The sequence below is a fragment of the Hypomesus transpacificus genome, chromosome 23 (genome assembly GCF_021917145.1).
Source record: "Hypomesus transpacificus isolate Combined female chromosome 23, fHypTra1, whole genome shotgun sequence".
NCBI lineage: Eukaryota > Metazoa > Chordata > Actinopteri > Osmeriformes > Osmeridae > Hypomesus > Hypomesus transpacificus.
In genome coordinates, this window is record NC_061082.1 from 4,087,395 (window position 1) to 4,106,345 (window position 18,951).

At 48.1% G+C, this 18,951-nt stretch overlaps 1 protein-coding gene across 2 annotated transcripts; it reads right to left on the reverse strand.

Annotated features, from left to right (window-relative positions):
* Window positions 1–408: 408 nt before the first annotated feature.
* Window positions 409–18,294, reverse strand: impg2a (interphotoreceptor matrix proteoglycan 2a). Of its 2 annotated transcripts, XM_047047811.1 has the most exons (22): window positions 17,700–18,294; window positions 17,351–17,620; window positions 15,752–15,918; window positions 15,623–15,648; window positions 15,326–15,358; window positions 14,750–14,796; window positions 14,347–14,432; window positions 13,959–14,123; window positions 12,830–12,888; window positions 12,686–12,706; window positions 11,306–11,556; window positions 10,215–10,279; window positions 8,606–8,849; window positions 7,360–8,441; window positions 6,778–7,059; window positions 6,307–6,526; window positions 4,077–4,287; window positions 3,395–3,583; window positions 2,949–3,150; window positions 2,706–2,785; window positions 2,069–2,132; window positions 409–1,952 (listed from the first exon to the last, which is right to left on the reverse strand). In XM_047047811.1, the coding sequence occupies exons 1-21, from the start codon at window positions 17,767–17,769 to the stop codon at window positions 2,096–2,098; spliced, it is 3,807 nt and encodes a 1,268-aa protein (XP_046903767.1). In that variant the 5' UTR covers window positions 17,770–18,294; the 3' UTR covers window positions 409–1,952; window positions 2,069–2,095. The 2 variants fall into 2 exon arrangements, with proteins under 2 accessions (XP_046903767.1, XP_046903768.1); XM_047047812.1 differs by lacking the exon at window positions 15,326–15,358.
* Window positions 18,295–18,951: the final 657 nt, after the last annotated feature.

The following is an 18,951-nucleotide window of genomic DNA, read 5'->3' on the forward strand; positions in this document are numbered from 1 at the left end:
ATACACAGCAACAGGCCTGTTGGATGGGAAGACTCTGCACAAGGATTTCGTTAAATAAATCTCTCAATCCTTAGTATTAGGTGTGTGTATGTGTGCAGTATGTGTGTGTGAGTGAGAGAGAGCACGCGAGGTGTGTGTCAAATTATTGAGCCGGTCTCCTGGTGAGTGAGTGAGTGTGTAAGTGTGTGTGTGTGTGACGCAGGCTGATTACACACACACACACTCACTCTTTTAGAAACTGACCCGGGTCCAAGATAATCCTCCTGTTGCTAATCTGCTCTGGGGATTAGCTCGGGTGGTTAAACACCTGGCATATCAACTCAGATCAACATACACACTGCATCTATGGAGAAGAGAGGTAAAGAACATTGTGAATTTCCATTCAATAGAAAACATATTTTAGTCACTTTATTTTGTTTAACATCGAGATTGAGACAGCTGCAAGGGGTTATGTTAGATTGTAAAAATATCGAACCAGTGCTTAGGTAAAAAATAAAACAAACAGTATTTGAACATTAAAACATTTTAAACAAACTTCCTTCACATTCTACACACAGTAAATTATAACTTTACATCTTTTCAATTGCATTTACACTGTATCACACAACAATTGGCTATTTGTCCAGGTGGATGGAGACAATGGTTTATGGAGAAAAGTGGATTAAAAAAATTGCTAAGGCATGAATAAGTCCCAAAAGTGGAGGATATGAGATTATGTGCTACCCAGGTGTGTCACCGTACACATGGCTAGTATAAACATGAGCTAAGATACACAACACGTTCTTACTCTGACCTCCACAACATCCAGACGTTCGGCTAGGCTGGAGTTAGGGTTCATAGCTGCAGCAAAGAAGGTCCATATGCCCTTCAAACAACTTTACAGAATAGAACAACATACAAACATTACAGTAACTCTCGAGACAAACGTTTCCAGGTTGTGATGAAGGGAAAGAGGCTACCCCACCAGACCGGTTTAGGGGTTTATTTGCGTGTTTGAGCGTCTAAAATATTCTGTTTTGAGTTTGCTTATTGCTGACCAAATGTTGACTGCCTGGTCACATTGTCTGTTTATATATATGCTTTTATTTTTTTTCTATTGTATTGAGAACAGACCACATCATAAACCCTGGGGTACTTTCTAAATGTGTTTTCATTTACATCAAAATCCTTGGAATAAAGCTCTCTCTCCTCTCTCACATTTCTTTTTCTCTCTCTATCCTTACTTCCCTTTCTCCATTTTTCTCATAATAGATTTACAATAGAACTTAGTTATTGCAGCAGTAATGTCAGTAATGGACAGTTTGACCATCATCCTGAAGTAGACAAAACATAAGACTTGGCCTACAGTAAAATTCACATCTTAACAACTCACCCTTCCAACAGTATTCTACACACAAAAAAACGACTAATACTCATTCTGAAGAACGTAGTCCTAGAGAGTATTGCTATTGGTGTGTTACCGTTTTCAAGTAGCGAATAGGAATCCAGAATAAACATGGAGGGTTCCCCTCTGTTTGGAAGACACCCAATGAGCGGCGGATATTGCCAACAAAGTCACGCCCCTTTTAAGAATATCTCACCACATTGAGAGAAGGCACTGAAGAAGGAGGGGGAAGGGGCGGGACCAAGAAGAGACCTTTCTGTCTAAACCAATGGGATCAAAGTGACTGACGGCAAGGGACAGAGATGAGGACCAGGATTGGCTGAGACTACAGGAACACATGAAAAGCTAAAATACATATTTTTTTTATGTTTACAAAAAAGCCTCAATATTCTAAGATGCTTCACAGAGAAGCGATCGGTCACATGACATCATGTGAACCCTTCACCCTGATTTGACAGTTGACCACGGGTCATGACCCCATGACCCCTAGGAGTGTGGTACCGTTCACCTTCTAGTACCCATGGCAGAGGTCACAAAGGTTTCGCTCTTCAAAGACAAAGGCAGGTTTCTGTATGGTCAGAGAGAGAGAGAGAGAGAGAGAGAGAGAGAGAGAGAGGTGTGTTTAGATACAGTCAATTACAACACACACCCAGACAGGGAAATGCATGAAAGATGTGTTGATACCTTCCTCATCACTCATCACATGCTTGTCTACGTGGACGAGCTCTCTCTGCGTGTGTCAAGCGATCTGTGAAACACACACATCTGCGATTAGATTGTCTGTCACAAATACTAGGAACTCTAATAGTACATTTAGTACATTTAGTCATTTAGCAGACGCTCTTATCCAGAGCGACTTACAGGAAGTACAGGGACATTCTCCCCGAGGCATGTAGGGCGAAGTGTCTTGCCCAAGGACACGTCATTTGGCACGGCCGGGAATCGAACCAACAATCTTCTGATTAATAGCCCGACTCCCTAACCGCCCAGCCACCTGACCCCCCCTAATAATGGCATGCGGTGTAATCTAATCAGGTGCAATCCAATACACCTCTCTCATACACACGCACACTAATAAGCCTGTTTCTGATTATGGCATGCAAACATGGCATGCTAACTTCCTAAACAACATACTCGTCACCACACCACTCGTTACCCCAAGAAACACACACACACGTGCATAAACACACACACTGTCGACTCTTCCCTGCCCAAGTGACACCACATAGAATGGAACAATGTGAGTAGACACTGTCCTTGTGTTTTCTCTCTTTCACCACCTCTAATCCCCCTCCGTCCTTCGACACAACGGCCGACTCACACTTGATGCTGTCGCACAAAGTCTGCAAACTGGCGATCTTTGGCGTACAGCTCGATGATGCGTATCCTGTCCTGGATTTCCTGTTGAGAGACAATGATTTGCAACTGATTGATAAAAATGAAGATTAAAATTGTATAATTTACAACGCTTTTATGAACACACACACACACTCGCACACACAAACACAAGCAGACACGCATGTTGATAACTTGTCAAGGTACACACACACGCACAGACACACACCTCCTTGGTGAGTTCGCTGTTCTCGTAGATGTGACGTATCTCCTCGCTGCTGAAGTCGGTGGAGGCCTCGGCGCTGGCGCTGCTGCACAGTGGGGCTTCTGGGTAACGGCGGTAGTAGTGGCTGTAGCCCGTGGTGGCCTCGCTCTCGTACATGGGGTTGTACTTGGTGGCCCTCTCCAGAGACGGAATGCTCTCCCCTCGCCTGAGAGGACACACACACACACACAGGCACAGAGAGAGGGAGAGAGAGAGAGAGAGAGAGAGAGAGAGAGAGAGAGAGAGAGAGAGAGAGAGAGAGAGAGTTAGCATCGGAAGCTGGACAAGATTAAGTCAAACTGCTTTAGGTGTGTGGGTGTGTGTGAGTGTGTGTGTGAGAGTGTGTGTGAGTGTGTGTGTGAGAGTGTGTGAGAGTGTGTGACAGTGTCTGAGTGTGTATGTGTCCTCACCGTATGGGGTCTTCTGATTCATCTTTATCATACTGGTCTCTCAGCGTGCGAGCCAAGAAGAATATCACTCCTGAGGCAACCAATAGGAAGCCGGCAACAGAAGCGATCGCTATGCCAACCACCAACGGTTCTGACACATACTCCTCACAGTGTTCTCCTCTGTACCACCAGTTCTCCCCGACACGACACCTGGAACCACACAGAACCAAGGTCAGTGGAACACGCCTACGATGATCACCGATCCAGTCAAACACACACACTCAGTCAAGTTGAAAAACACCTCTAAGTTAAGTATTTTGGAGTTGGAATGTGAAGTGTGGAAGGTTCCGTGGCGTGTGAGGGAGCCTGGCCTGGTTGGCATGACGAGGTAAACAACAACAAAACAGCGGCATCTGGAGGAAGCTGTTAGTTTTATGACGTGATGGAGGATGAGAAACCGAAGCCACCAGACACAGTTCTTGCTGCCTGTACATGTGTGTGTGTTTGCAAGTGTTAATGTGGGTGTGCATGTGCGTTTGTGTGTGTGTGTGTGTACATGTGTGTGTACATGTGTGTGTGTTTGCAAGTGTTTATGTGGGTGTGCATGTGCGTTTGTGTGTGTGTGTGTGTGTGTACATGTGTGTGTGTTTGCAAGTGTTTATGTGGGTGTGCATGTGACAGTCCCAGAACTCTGGGTACCCACCTGCAGATGGCTCCCTTGCCCGGGATGATGTCACACTTGCCGTCGTTGAGGCAGAAGTCTGTCTGCAGCTCACAGATGCTCTGGCAGGGCAGGCCGTCCACGCTGAAGTAGCCAGCATTGCACACGCACTCCGCCTCTCCAGACCACCGGTTCACCCGGCACTGCGCAAACTCGTTACACGCCTGGAACTTACAGGGGTCCGCCTGGTCTCCTGGCAACGGTTGAGAGACGATGGAACTGTTGTTAGTCTGGATCAATGTGGGTTTGGGTGAACGCCACCGGGACATGGGGTAGTGGTGTAGCAGCATTAGCATTGGCATTGGCATTATCATGAGTGTTAGCATTAGCGTGGACGTTAGCATTAGCATTGGCATTGGCATTTTCATGAGCGTTAGCATTAGCGTGGACGTTAGCATTAGCATTGGCATTGGCATTATCATGAGCGTTAGCATTAGCGTGGACGTTAGCATTAGCATGGGAGTTCAGGTCACTCATCACCCCTTTAACCCCACAATTGTGTTGCTGTTTGAACCCCTCAAGCAGAACCCCCTTCTGTTCTCTCAGACAGGACAGCTTCAGCAGCTCTCTGAGAAGCTCTGGGTGTTCCTCACCCCCCACCCTCCATCCCACTTTGCCTACCAGGGGTTCAACTCTGGGACTTTAGTGGGGGGGGTAAGAGAACCAGAGAGAGAGATGCGCAAAAAAACAAAACTTCCTTCCAGAACTCAATACCAGGACCAGGACCAATAGTGCGCGTCCAATGCATTGTCAATTTGCCAACTGTAGAGAGATTACTGTCCACTAAAACAGACCTCTTGGAACTGGTATTATAGGTGTGGACGTTTGTTAGGATTTTCTATAATAATCCACATTTTACCTTCACAAACCCTAGCTGTATTTCGGACCCATCTTTGGGAACATTAACCAGTCTGATTCTTTATCCCCCTCTGGTGAACATGGGGAGAGAGGTCACTTGAGACAGAGGGCCATGTGAGTTTAATCTGCAGAGAAGAATCTCATCAACTCATGTCCCTTCTGCCCCTCCCCCATCTCTCCTGTATGGCACGTGTCAGGAAGCCATTGTCGTGCTGCTCTTGATTGGCTCACACGACTTATCTTGGCTCAGTTGATGAGGAAGTGGGAGGAGATGTAAACACATGGATGAATCATCGTTATGATATCACCCCGTAGCCTTTTCTAATTCCCTCACCGCCAACACCCAATCATACTAGGCTGCAATTGTATAAAAAGGTGCTACGTCTAGGGCTGTGAAGGGTACTTTGGAATTGTGATGAAATGTTGAAAAAAATATCCCTAAGTAATGTTTATAAGGTTTAGGTAAAATAGAGTCACCTTTCCTTGGACGACTTAGGCTCCAGAACTGGAGAATACCCTGGCAGTGAGAATGGGAGTTCCCCAAAGAGCTTCAGATCAACTTCTTTCCATTTAGTTTTGTGCCCAATGCAAAGATCAGTCTTACATCGTTCACAGTCGTTTACAGGAACCAGTCCAGAACGAGGGGTGATTTATAAAGCACTTGGATTTTCTGCTCCTCAGAGAGATGTTGATTATCTTGCTGCAGGAATCTCGCTTTGTTAATCAGTGTGACCATGACTTTCACACAGTGTAAGAACACAGCGTGGAACTAAGAAACATCCCAACGGAATCTGACACCTGCACTCACACAAGGGGCCTCACACACACAGACAGACACACACACACAGACAGACGGACACACACATACACACAGTTCCCTGGAGACTGACTCAGTGCAGTGTTATTCACCACATTATGCTGTGAGACTACACAGATCCTTAATAAAAAGGGATCTCGAAGCACTGCTAATGCTCTCCTTCACAGTTATTCTCTCATTCTCACGTCATACAGATGTGTTTCTGGTTTCTACGGATCAAAACACAGCTGACCTGACTCTATACACTTTGGGACAAGACTATTGGTTTAATGACAAGGGCTCTTTTAAATCCAGTGAATCAGAGTATCTTATTCTTCGGGAGTCGGGGTGCCTGAGCGGTTAAGGAATCGAGCGAATAAACTGAAGGTCGCCAGTTCGATTCTCGGCCATGCCAAATTACATTGTGTCCTTGGGCAAGGCACCCTACTTGCCTCGGGGGGGAATGTCCCTGTACTTACTATAAGTCGCTCTGGATAAGAGCGTCTGCTAAATGACTAACTGTAATCTTCAGTATCAACCTCAGAGAATGCTCCATACCTGACTCCACGTCCAGAGAGTACTTGTCGATGGCCAGGTTCATGGTTTGGTAGGCCGTGTTACAGAAGTCCTCCAGGATCAGGTACACGGCAGTGTTGACGCCATGAGGGACCGGCTTGCCGAACTTCATACGGCTGTTCACCACAATGCTGCCTTTTCGGAAGTTAAGGATTTCCAGGTTCTGGAAGTTACTGAGGTTGGACTGCAAGTAGGGTACCAGCTGGGACAGGGGGAGACCAGATTGATGAACTCTCGAAAACTCAATCAACATATGAGATCATTCACTAAATGTTTATCACTTACTTGATATCTGCTTACCCTAACCAAATCATTATTTGGATTATGCTGTATGCAGAATTGCAGATTATAGTTTATGAGTGTTGAACACTAAACTAAAAGTATTTCTACTAGAGTTGAACACAAGCAACTTGGGGTCAGTAACAGTCCCTGGAACCAAATAATGACTCTTACCAGCTCTAGGAACCTTTGCTCCAGGGCCTTGTACTCCGGGGAACTTTTATTGAACAGGTCATCAGAGAACATCATGTTGGTGACCCTCAGGCTGAAGAAGACCATCAGGGCTCTGCCAGGGTTGGCGGGCATGGCGATGCTGGCCTGGTCCGTACCATGTGGAGCCCCAGAGGGGAACCCACTGCTCCCATCATCTGTGTGGTTCGCTCCCCCGTAGAGGATCACCTCGTAGCCCAGGTCTGCTTCTGTGACGTCAGCCTGGCTAGGCTCAGATGTATGGACCTGGAGGAACATTCAGGATGGAAGTTTTAGTAAATGTCGGTTTGAACATTCAGGATCGAAGTTTTAACAAACATCAGTTTAAAGTTTCCCTTGGTATGAGTGTTAACACTACAATAATGTATGTAAGGATTCTGTGTTGAGGAACTCTTGAAGTTGAGTTAGTAGTTGGTTGATTGAATGATAAGTAGTAAAACATTGAACTATGGACTGCCTGCTGAATCGGTAGGTTTTCGGTAGGTTGATTTATTAATTGGTTAATTAGGTAGCCAATCAGTCCTGTGCCAGCACCATTCCTCCCACCTCTATTGTGATCTCTACGCCAGGTAACGGGGCCTCTGTCCCCATGGCAACAGACTCTTCCTCCTCCTCCTCCTCCACCAAGATGTCAGAGACGCGAGTGAAGGGTGACTCTCTCTCAGGAGACAGGAGTGTTGGATGGGCTGGGCTCAGGGTGAACGCTGCCGGTATATCCTGGGCGGGCTCGTCAACCAATAGGATCTCATCCTCCACCAGATCCTCTTCAGAGATCTCCTCCTCTGGAGCTTCGACAAACGCCTCTCCATGTGACTCCTCCTCCTCTGGATCCTCTTCTTCCGGCCCCTCCTCCTCCTCCTCGGGCCCTTCCTTAATCACCACCTCAACAACGTCCTCCACTATTGGTTCTACCACTGGAGGTGCCGCGGTAAGCACCGTCATGATTGGTTCTTCCACCTCCACGTCTTCTTCCTGTTCCTCCGAGGGTGTGTCAGGGTAGGGCAGCACCTCGTTGTCCCCCAGACCCGGCTCCAGCTCCGGGGGCGAGGAACTCTCCACGTCTGAGGCCACGTTGAGGTCCTCCACCGCGTCAGGAAGCAGGCCAATCTCTTCAGCTACCACAGGCTCCAGAGGCTCCACCAACACAGGTGCCTCCTGGGTCTGGGTCGCTATGGGAACGAAGGCAGCAGCTGCGTCGTCTTCTTCTACGGTCTCTGTCGTTATGGTGGAGACCTCCAGCTCCTCTGATGTTTCAGCTTCCTCCTGACCGGCTTCTTCTTCTGTGGTACCGCCTGGAAGAGGTTCTCCTTCCTCTTCTTCTATGATGCCCTCTCTGGGGGCGGTGTCTTCTTCTGTGGTACCGCCTGGGAGAGCTCTGGGGGCGGTGTCTTCTTCTGTGGTGTCCTCCTCTGCAGGGGTGTCCTTCGTGGTAGAGGTGAAGGGCAGGTCGTCCAGGTCGGCCCCAGAGCCGGAGGCCTCAATCTCCAGGGGAGGCTCAGCTAAGGTGGGGTCCTCCGGAGGCTCGGGGTCGTCTATGTCCCCGGGAAGGTCGTCTGCCGGGGGGGCCCAAGCAGGAGGGGTCGCAGTGTCCACAGTGTTCTCCACCAGCAGGCCCTCGTCCTCGATGGCTGAAGGAGAGAAGGAAAGAGAAAACGACCAAAGTCAGGACAGCCTTCTCACTACACTACGGCTCCGTGAGAAGTATTTTGCGTGTTTAAAATAACGCAATGTGCTCTTCTGTGGGTTTATGTGAGTTTGCATGCGTTGTTCGTGCAGCTCCCCCAACGCTCACCCTCGGGGGGGGGCAGGGCCGTGGTGGAGGGGGCCGTCTCCATCGTCTGGTCGGGCAGGAGCAGCAGGGTCTCACTCTCCTCCAGGACGATGACGTCATTGTCGCCCCCCGCCGCCGCTCCGCTGTCAGCACCCGCCGGAGGGTCAAAGGGATGCGCCGGGTCAAACAGGAAGTCGTCATTGTTGAGGTCATCGCCGTCTCCTTCAGAGTTGTCCGGGGGTCTCTCTGCGGCCAGGAAGCTGTTCTGGAAAAGCCACCGGAATAAAATGTTGAACTCACCTACCTTCATGAACGCTTTCCTACAGCACAGTCCTACAGTAGAATCAGGTGACCACAAATGATTGTTTTTTTAGGATGCCCTAACAAGCTAAAATGCTTCTGGATATAATGTATATTTATCTTTATTAGTATTGTTACTACATCAAGCCAGTTCCATGACTAAGCTCTGCACAATTATGCTAAACCCCAGAACAAACATTTTCTCCACCTAGAAACCACTAGAAACCACTGGATGATTAGAAACAGCAGCGACAAGATAAGTGCTTCTGCAGTAGCTAGTGGGTGTACTGTTGCCTGTAAATGAACTACTAACAAGGACTTTGCCAGATGCTCCCAGTCCGTATAATGATGCCATTTAATCACTTAGGCACTGAGCAGTAAAGTATACGAGTAGACCAGACCAAACCAGCCGAGCAGCGATCACATTACCAGGCATTAGCAGCCAAACCCACACCACCAGAGAAGATATCTCACCATCAGGAATGATTATAAACCTGCAATCGAGTACAGGTACTTCATCTCCCATCACACACACAGGTTCACACACAGACAGAGACAACCATGCTTGCGTGCACATACATACACACACACACACACACACACACTCACAGCCAAACAGCAAACACAGTTCACACACACATTTACTAGTTAGCACATCCATGCCTACGTACCTGTGTGTGTATGTGCCGTATGCTTTCAGTGTGCTGGTTGGCTGTAGTTGTGACTAGAATAGTTGTGGATTACTATAGCAAGAGCCAAGCTAATCCACAAAGCCCTTCTTCATCCTTTACCTCAGTACTGGTGAGGCCTGGATAACAGCACTCACACACACATACACACAGTACTCACTCACACACACACACACACACACACACACACACACACACACACGCTCGCATGCTTGTACGTGCACACACACACCCTTACTCGTTTCTTTTCTCTCCCATATTCATCTATCCATCTCAGTATCATACTGCATCTTTACTGTATACTGTAGCCTACAGCCCTGCCCAATGTGAGGAAAGTCCCAGTCTTGATCATCATTAAGACTCCCAGGTTCCTACCATACAAATACAGACAGTAGCCCAGTCTTACAGACAGGACAGTGGGCCCTGTCATGGACACAACTATCTGACTCACCATGTCGTCAAACGTGGAGGGTTAGGGTTACCATCTGACTCACCATGTCGTCAAACGTGGAGGGTTAGGGTTAGGGTTACCATCTGACTCACCATGTCGTCAAACGTGGAGGGTTAGGGTTAGGGTTACCATCTGACTCACCGTGTCGTCAAACGTGGAGGGTTAGGGTTAGGGTTACCATCTGACTCACCGTGTCGTCAAACGTGGAGGGTTCGGCGGTTGGTTGGAAGGAGCCGGGCGCGAGAGACCCTATCACTGAAGAGCACACACACACACACACAGACACACAGACAGATGTCAGGCAGACACAAGCTGTGGCAGTGACAGCAGCTCTCCCTCCATGCAGAATGAACCCCTTCTCTAGTTTCCATGCCTGCTGACAGCTGTTGTGCTGAGTCGGCGTCAGCCTGAGGAGAACCCCACTAATCAGCTCTCCAGGCTGGTGCCCTGAGCCAGAACTATTACTGCCTTACCCCCAGGGCAAGCAGCAGGCTGGGGCTGGGGTCGGGGCTGGGGCCCGGGCCAGGGTTAGGGCCGGGGCTGGGGTCCGGGCCAGGGTTAGGGCCGGGGCTGGAGGCTGGGGCTAGAGGCTGAAGGTAGAGGTCAGTGGTTGGGCTGGAGGCGGGGACCAAGGTTGGAGGCTGAGGCTGGAGCTGGAGTTTGGGGCTTGGGTTAGGATAGTAATAAGGACTGGGGCTTGGGGCTAGAGGCTGGGGCTTGGGCCAAGCACGGCCTGTCATTCTCCTACTGATTGCTGCCAGGCATATGAGAATTTGTACCCCTAATATCACGTCTCATTCCACTGATGAATGCCAGATGGCGACCATCATCTGGGTGACACAACAGTAAAGGAATGACGGCAGTTCTCTCCCAACACGGGCTGGCGGTGGACCCACAGGTGGGGGGTGGTCATCATCCCAAACTTTGTTCCATTCGTTGGCAATGAAAACTGTGCCAGAGCTCGCTAAGCTACATACTGCAGAGCTAGGTGTGAGTGTGTGAGTAAGTGTGTGTGTGTGTGTGTATGTGTGTGTGTGTGTATGTGCGTGTGTGTTTGAGTATAAACAGTAGACTGAAAGACATCTGGCTCCCAGCCAGTACAGTGGGATTTACAGGAAGTAGAACAAGCGAGGTCAGCTCTCTGATCTGGCCAAACCCCTGCTGGCTCGCTTCTATCAGACCGTCCGTTTAGCGAAGAGGTTAGATCTGCAGCGTGGATTAGCGTAAACACACACTTCTCATACAAGACGAGCTCCGCCACACGTCTATCGGAAGCCTCACCGCTCTCCAGCTGCAGGGAGTCGTGCAGGCCCAGGGTGGGGTTGCCGAGGTCACTCTCCCTGTGCAGAGCCTCGGTGATGAAGTTCTGGACGTCCGTGAGGCTGTAGACCACGGTGGGGCGTTCCTCCACCTCCCTGTACCAGTTCTCCACCTGGTTGGACATCAGCGTCAGGTAGTCCAGCTGCTCCACGCTCACTCCGTCAGACTCCACCTCCAGCGTCACGGCGTACAGGCCCACCACGCCGTCCGCACTGCAGACCAGAGGCACGACACACCATTGTCAACCAATCAGATCGAAAACACCCAGGTCTCTCTTAAAAATAAATGGATGCATGACACAGCGCTAAAGAAAACACCTTTAAAACCAAAGCCGTACCACAGAAAGAAACACAACTTTTTACGCGAAGCACCTGCCTCAAAACACTCATCCAACAATGTCAAACACCAAATCTACCAGCCTACACCGACAATTGCATTGTCTTCTTCTTCCGATAACGCTATCATTCTCTTCTCGTCTAAGATGGCCGCCTAAAAATACAAGCTATTGGAAGCAGCAATTCTTTCCCTTGGAAGACAGAGGTTAACTCTGATTTAACAAGCGCTCTGCTCCAGGAGATGTGGGTGGAAGGCTGGAGCGGTGATGGATGATTTGAAGGATTCGCTCCGTTCTGGAGCGCGGTGCGATTACCGAGCTGTATGAGTCCAGTCGGCGGAGTGCTCGATATCAAAATAAACACGGAGGAAAGCCTAGCGACGCGGGAGGAGGTGCGGAGCGGGCCGTCTGGGCTGAGAGCAGGAAAAAGCCATCTATCAGTTTCATACGGCTTCTGGGAGCTTTCTACTCTGACCTAGATTGTTTTGGTTTGGCGTCCGCCTCAGCGCGTGCCTCTAACAGGTCCTCGTTTGTCCGCTCAGTGAGAGAGAGACAGAGAGAGACACAGAGAGAGAGACAAAGAGAGAGACAGAGAGAGAGAGAGCAGTTCTGTCTCTTAGAGAGGAGCCCTCTCTTTCTCCATCAATCCTTTCATCATTCCATCCACTTGTCCATCCATCTATCCATCCATCCAGTGACAGGGCAGGAAGCTGATTGATGTAGTCGTAAAGCCTGTGGGGTAATCTACTTTGTGGGTGAACAGCGTCTGGCTTAGTCTGTTTTAGCCACCATGCTAATTAACCATTAACACTATGACCTCACTTCCCGGGTCACAACCCTGCACATGCTCACGCTCACAGGTAAACACAGCACAGCGTACACCACACACTGACACACACAGACACACACTGACACACACACTGACACACACACTGACACACACACTGACACACACTGACACACACACTGACACACACACTGACACACACACTGACACACACACTCACCCCTGAGTGTCTCTGTGGTGCCTGTGATGTAAACAGAAAAACAACAGAATTGTCATGAGTCATAGTAATATTATGTACGTGTTGTGTCGTTTAGATTGAAAATGTGGTGCAAAGCCTGGAATGTTCCTGATCAGCGAAACTCACATGAACTCAATCAGTGAAACTTTCTTGAACCCAGGCAGTCTCTGTAGAGCATCCTCGATCTGGGGAGACACACACAGAGTTAGATGAGCGTTCCAGCAAGCATGACAGTGTGTGTTTGTGTGTATTTGTGCATGTGCATATGTGTTGGCAGCGGCCTGGCGTTTGGCTAATTCGTTCTGCTCCGTAGCTCATGCATGGTGGTCAAGTTTAACATGCAAGAAAACAGGGCGATAATCAGTGTGTTCTCCTCTACATCTCCATCACTTCATCTCCTTTTTCCTTTAGTCACACTTTCACTCACCCTCTCTCTCTTTCCCCATTCTCTGAGGCTGGAGACTAAATGATGTACTTTCACCGTGTGTGTGTGATGGCAGTGGAGTGACCAGATCTCATAAGAGCCCCACACACATAAAGTCAGACACACCGTCCACACACAGAGGTTCGACATTAGCGAGAGCCAAAGGAGAGTCAAAAACATCTTATTTTCCCAGAAACAGTCAAAATCGCCAACCCTGCAACTTTCTGAGGTGAATCATCATTGAGGGGCATGTTTGTGTGGTGTGTTTTTGAGTGTGTGTGTGGTATGTGTGGTTAAAAATGATTACTTGGCACATTTAGCACAATTAGAACATTTCCACACTAAATGTGTCCTTTGTAAACTACCAACCGTAAAAACCAGAGTGTATTTGACACTGCCCACACAGAGAGAACAAAGGAACACTTTCTTATCTCGCTGTGTGGGTTCAAAATAATCACGCATCCATCATAAAACCCCACAACAACAGGATGGGAGAGCAGAGGAGGTGAGAGGAGAAGGAGACAGCAGAGAGCCAGGAGAGGACTAGAGAGATGGAAGCAAAGGAACCAGGAGGATTACCAGAACTGATGAGGAGAAAGAGAGAGAGAGCGAGAGAGCGAGAGAGCGAGCGAGAGAGAGAGAGAGAGAGAGAGAGAGAGAGAGAGAGAGAGAGAGAGAGCCAGGGAGAGAGAGAGAGAGAGAGAGAGCCAGGGAGAGAGTGCAAGGGAGAAAAAGAGAGAGGGAGAAAGTCACAGGAGGGCTGTCAGGCTAAAGGAAAGCAGGGAAAGGTTAGCAGACGATCAAACAAGCGGAGGAGTGTGGCCTTGTGACCTTGTTGGTGAACTTCCTGTCCAGGATCTGGTACTGGAGGCTGGCTGGGTCCCGGAGCGCCTCGCTGAACCTCTCCCCTCTCAGCTGGACCCTCAGGTCCATCACCTGCTCCAGGGCCGGGAGAGTCGACCCCGCCACCACCTCCGTCTCTATGTCATTAGTGATCTGGACCGAGAGAGAGAGACAGAGAGACAGAGACAGAGACAGAGACAGAGACAGAGAGAGAGAGAGAGAGAGAGAGAGAGAGAGAGAGAGAGAGAGAGAGAGAGAGAGAGAGAGACAGAGAGACAGAGAGACAGAGAGAGACATATAATGATGACCCAAAGAGATACACTGAGTAGCAATAATGCAGAAACCAAAAGAGTGTGTGTGTATCCCCCTCCCTCACCGGGCTAGCCCCTGTGGCTCCTCCTTCTTCTGTCTCTATCATCCCATGCAGCTCCTCTCCCTCAGGCTCGCTCGCCGCCCCCTCTTCTACGATCGCCACGGGGACAAACAAGAGCAATAGAATACAGAGACTGGTTGAAAACAAACAAAAAATACTTCATCCAATAAACTTCCTTCATAACACACACATATTCAAGATGGCGCTCAAACCAAACATTCAGAACAATAAACTCACAAAATACTGGATCCACACATTTTTACCTGTTCTACATGGTGGCTAAATCCCATGACTTGATCGAGTGATGAACTTTAATTCATTCGATATTATGTTGAGTAAAGCTCTAAACCAAGTTCCCCAGATGACGAGAACATCCACACCACTAGGGGGCACCCTGAACACCTACCTTCCAGAGGAGTGGACGTCTGCTCAGGGGCGACCGGAGCCTCGGTGCTGGAGGACGAGAAGAAGACCAACACACTGGTTTAACATGTGAAGACACAGCCCTTGTTCAGTTCAAAGACTACTTTAATATTGATTCAGCGAATGAAGCTGGGGATAGCGTCTAGTGTCTGATCACTACACAGGCTGAGAGCATCTCACTCTCTGACAGATAAGAAGGCTATGCAGAACCTGTACTGGAACCCTGTGTAAAAGGATGTTGAGAAAAGGTTCTTCTATCTTCTATTTGGGGGTAGATCTAGAAGAATTTTGAGCATTAATACATTATTAGAAGATTCTAGATTGTGTGTATCCCTACGAGGAGCTGTCTGACTTTGGCTATCTCACACAGATTGATACAGAGGTTGGAATAGCATAGCAGAGCGAGGGAGTGTCACTGCCAATGTAAAGCCTATTTTTCTGAGGATTCATACACCTCTTTGAGGTGAAAGAGGTGTATGAATAGGACAACTGTTGGAGTCAAGACTGAGCGTGGATGAGGATGAAGGTTGCAAGGTTGGAGAATCCTGGACAACCTTACCTGCACATATGTTGCCAGGAGTTAGGGGGCGCTCTACAGATGTAGTAGGGTAAGAAAGAGAGCAAGAGAGCGAGAGAGAGCGAGGGAGAGAGATAGCGAGAGAGCGCGAGCGAGTGAGAGCGAGAGAGAGCGCGAGAGAAAGAGAGAGAGGGCGAGAGAGAGCGCGAGAAAGAGAGAGAGCGCGAGAAAGAGAGAGAGCGAGAGAGGAGAGCCATGGGAATCAGTCTCTTTTTTTTCAATCAAAGGTATTGAATGTGATACTCAGAGCAGGTTTGAAATGTGGTGATGTATATTTACCCTTGCAAACCTGTCTGTGACATTCTCTGAAATAAGGAAGACAAAAGATATAAGAAGCAGTGGAGTATGACTATACGCATACACATTTTGTGCAGATTCTGTGACAAGACACTTAAAACTTCCACTCACGGTTTCAACAAAAGCCAAGTGCTCTTCTGATTGGCTGAAGTGGTTGCCAATCTCCACAGCCGTGGCCGTACCTTCCTGGCATTGGCTCATCCAGCTCTTGTACTCTTCCTGATCAGGAAGGCGGTCTAAAAATATCTTGAACGCCTCCCATACCATCTCTTGGCACACTGGTCGAAACAAACACACACACAATCATTTCAGATAACCAGGTCTTTATTCATAAAAGTTTTTTATATATGTATATTTAAGCATAGCTCATAATGCATTCATGCATGCTCATAAACATGCATGTCCTTGAGTCCAAGAGTCACTTGGTTCATACCTCATTAGACAACAACAGACCACTTTTATACCTCTTTTTGTACATCAGTGCATTAGTCCCATCATGATGCAGGATGGTGGCATTGTTTGCCTGACACAAAATAAGTCGACGCTGCAAGCTCAGGAGACCTATGCTCTGTCAAAGACGTTCCTCGTTGACCAATCAGAGCTGAGCTCCAAGGCCACAGCTCTCTGACCCCTCTTGTAAGCTTCTCCACTGCTGATTCATGGTTGCAATGATTTCTAGTTTCCTGAGACATGCAGAAACAGGCAACAACCTGACTGACCCCCCCCGTCCCCTCGCCCCTTTCTTGGTGACCAAAGTGCCCCCACCTACAAGCCATGGACCCACAATTGTGGTACTTGGCTCTTCCTGTATTCGCTCAGGTAACCAAATGGACTTATACTGACTTACTGTGACTTACCAACCTGGCTTACTGTCCAGTAGGACACCTTGATGTCTTTCAGGTGACCAGAGGTGAGCTATCCTTCTGAGGGGAGCCACTTGCTGGGGGTGGATGTAGGGCCACAGATCTAATCAGCTAGCGCTTTAACGCTCATTAGCAACCAGATGTCAGGATTAGCTGTGCTGCTGGATGGTGTGTGAACTCTGCTGATGCTTGTCCTTGTCCAAGTCTTAACCTTTAATCTAGACAGCAGGGGAGGGGAGAGACCTGCGCACTGTGAAGGTGCTGGCCAAGCACTTTTTGCATGCTAGCAAATCTTTCACAAGTGTTAACAGGTAGGTTTGTAACAATGCCATACTGTAAAAGACTGTTAGGCTACTATGACTTTATCATAATCCCTTTTTATTAGCGGAAGGTGGGAAACTAATCATATTGTAGACTGAGGTGTGGAAGGGTATTCGAACAGCATACTCACTCTCGCTTTTATATTAGAATTCTTATAATCATTTAGCAACTGTAAATATAAATATTTGGATATTTATTCATTTTTCATAATTTAGTTTTCATTGGTTTGGCGGCTGACCTGTATTACCCTTGCGGACCACTAGTGGGCCGTGGCCCACAAGTTGGGAACATGGGTTGGGAATCGCTGCTGTAGGGATTGTAAAAGACTGTAAAAATTACAGCCTGTGCTGTACGAGGTATCCTTTACGCCCTGGAGAAAAAGTTGACCCCCCATTGTCATTGTATTCACACCTGTCCTAAAGGGCAACATAAGGAATTAGAATTAAGCGGCAATGCGGTGTAGTCTCGTGTTATTAGTGGTTTGTGCTGTATCATGTCAAGTCAAGGACCAAACACACACACTTACCTCGGAGGTGAAAATAGCCCAAGTGGTTTTCGATGGCTTGCTGAACGGTCTCCTGCGCGCATAGTTTGACTCCGCTTGGAAACAGAACGTTGCGCTTCCGTCGCGGAATAGCGCCACTGTCTTCGTGAGATAACTTGTGGGCTGGTAATTGAACACTATTTTGAGGAACTGGCAATATTGAATGACTTGATGATATCCCAATAGGTCTATCAAAATGATCCTGTTCTGTAGGAAACCTAGGTGGAACCGTTGCAGGCCCATTCGCTGCATCTGTTAAAAGAAAGAAACCGTTAGTCAACAGGTGGAATCCGTCGAGACACTTTGAATAGTTTTGAACTACGTAGCCTACCTGTTTGCAACAATGCTGCAAGAATGAATGCAAGAGCACATAAAAAGGAATTCCCTGAAAAGTCAAACATGATAAATCCGTAGCGAGTTATCTCCTAGGGTTTGATGCAGGGTCAAGACGATAGGCTCCTCTTCTCGATTCGTCCAACAGAGGTAGTTTTACCACTTTGCGAGCTTGCATAGTTCGGAAATCCCCAAGCGCATCAGAATATTTGGTCACAAATGAATTTTGATTAGACAATTGGTATTACAGCCTCTCTTCACTTCTGTCGCGTGGCCGAGGGAAAGAATGTCGCTTGGTGCTGAAGACGGCGCACGCTCTTCTCAGCTCGGCAGATGGGACTTGGATAGAGGGATAGCTTCTTTTTTTTTTGCTCTCTAATCTTGTTTGCTAAGCCTTTTAGCCTAGCTCGTCAAGAAGTTACTGGAGCAGAACTGGGAATAGAGCTTAGTGCAAGAGAAACGTGGATGGATCGAAAAAGAGGATGAGGCCGAGGCCACCCACAGCGCGAGCCGACTGGAAGCGTGAAAGCACCATGACTAGACTATCAGAGGCCTTGATTAGTCAGGTTAACAGACGGTCTGTCAGTCTTGGCTCGTCACTATGAACTGCGACTCAATGAAGTGAATATGCGGCAACAGGAGGCTTATCTATTTTTGTCAGTGGGTATTGAGTCGACTGGACGCGATGGTTCGTTTAACCCTTGCCAATAATGAATCAGCCGTTTGATGAACTGTTCTCGGCAACGAGTCTCCAGTCTTCCATTAGCCTACACACAGGGCTCCCCAGACACCACTACTGCAGCAGGTCCTTACTGATTCTAGGACATATGTACATTTACGTCTAAAACAATTTTTGAACATTCGCTCAGCAAATCAATCAAGTAGGCTATAGCCTTTTTTAGAAGCAACGTTACAGAAGCCTTCGCGCATGGTCCATAGAAATGCACCTAAACCAACCTAAACCAACCTAAACTCTCAAGGAAATCTCTGGTTTCAGTATAGGCTATACATTTTATAAATAGAAACCAAATTTAGATTATTGACGCAGATTTTGTCGTTAGGCTTTGACATAGAGGTTATACAGCCTAATTACTATTCAGGAAGGTCAGGGATGACCCTTCAAGAAGCTATAATGCAGACTGCTTTTAGCAGGCATGTCTGGGTAGGAAGTTGGAGATGATGGGCTGAGGGGGCTACAGCTGAAATCCTTTGTGTGTGTGTGTGTCCGCGTGTGTTTAGTCACGGGATTA

Excerpts from the sequence above, each read along its gene's own strand:
- impg2a (XM_047047811.1), bottom strand. The coding sequence starts at position 17,769 with ATGTTTGACTTTTCAGGGAATTCCTTTTTATGTGCTCTTGCATTCATT. Across the intron at positions 12,707-12,829 it reads GTTTCACTGATTGAGTTCAT|GCACCACAGAGACACTCAGG; the intron begins GTGAGTTTCGCT and ends TTTACATCACAG. Across the intron at positions 7,060-7,359 it reads GCGTAGAGATCACAATAGAG|GTCCATACATCTGAGCCTAG; the intron begins GTGGGAGGAATG and ends ATGTTCCTCCAG.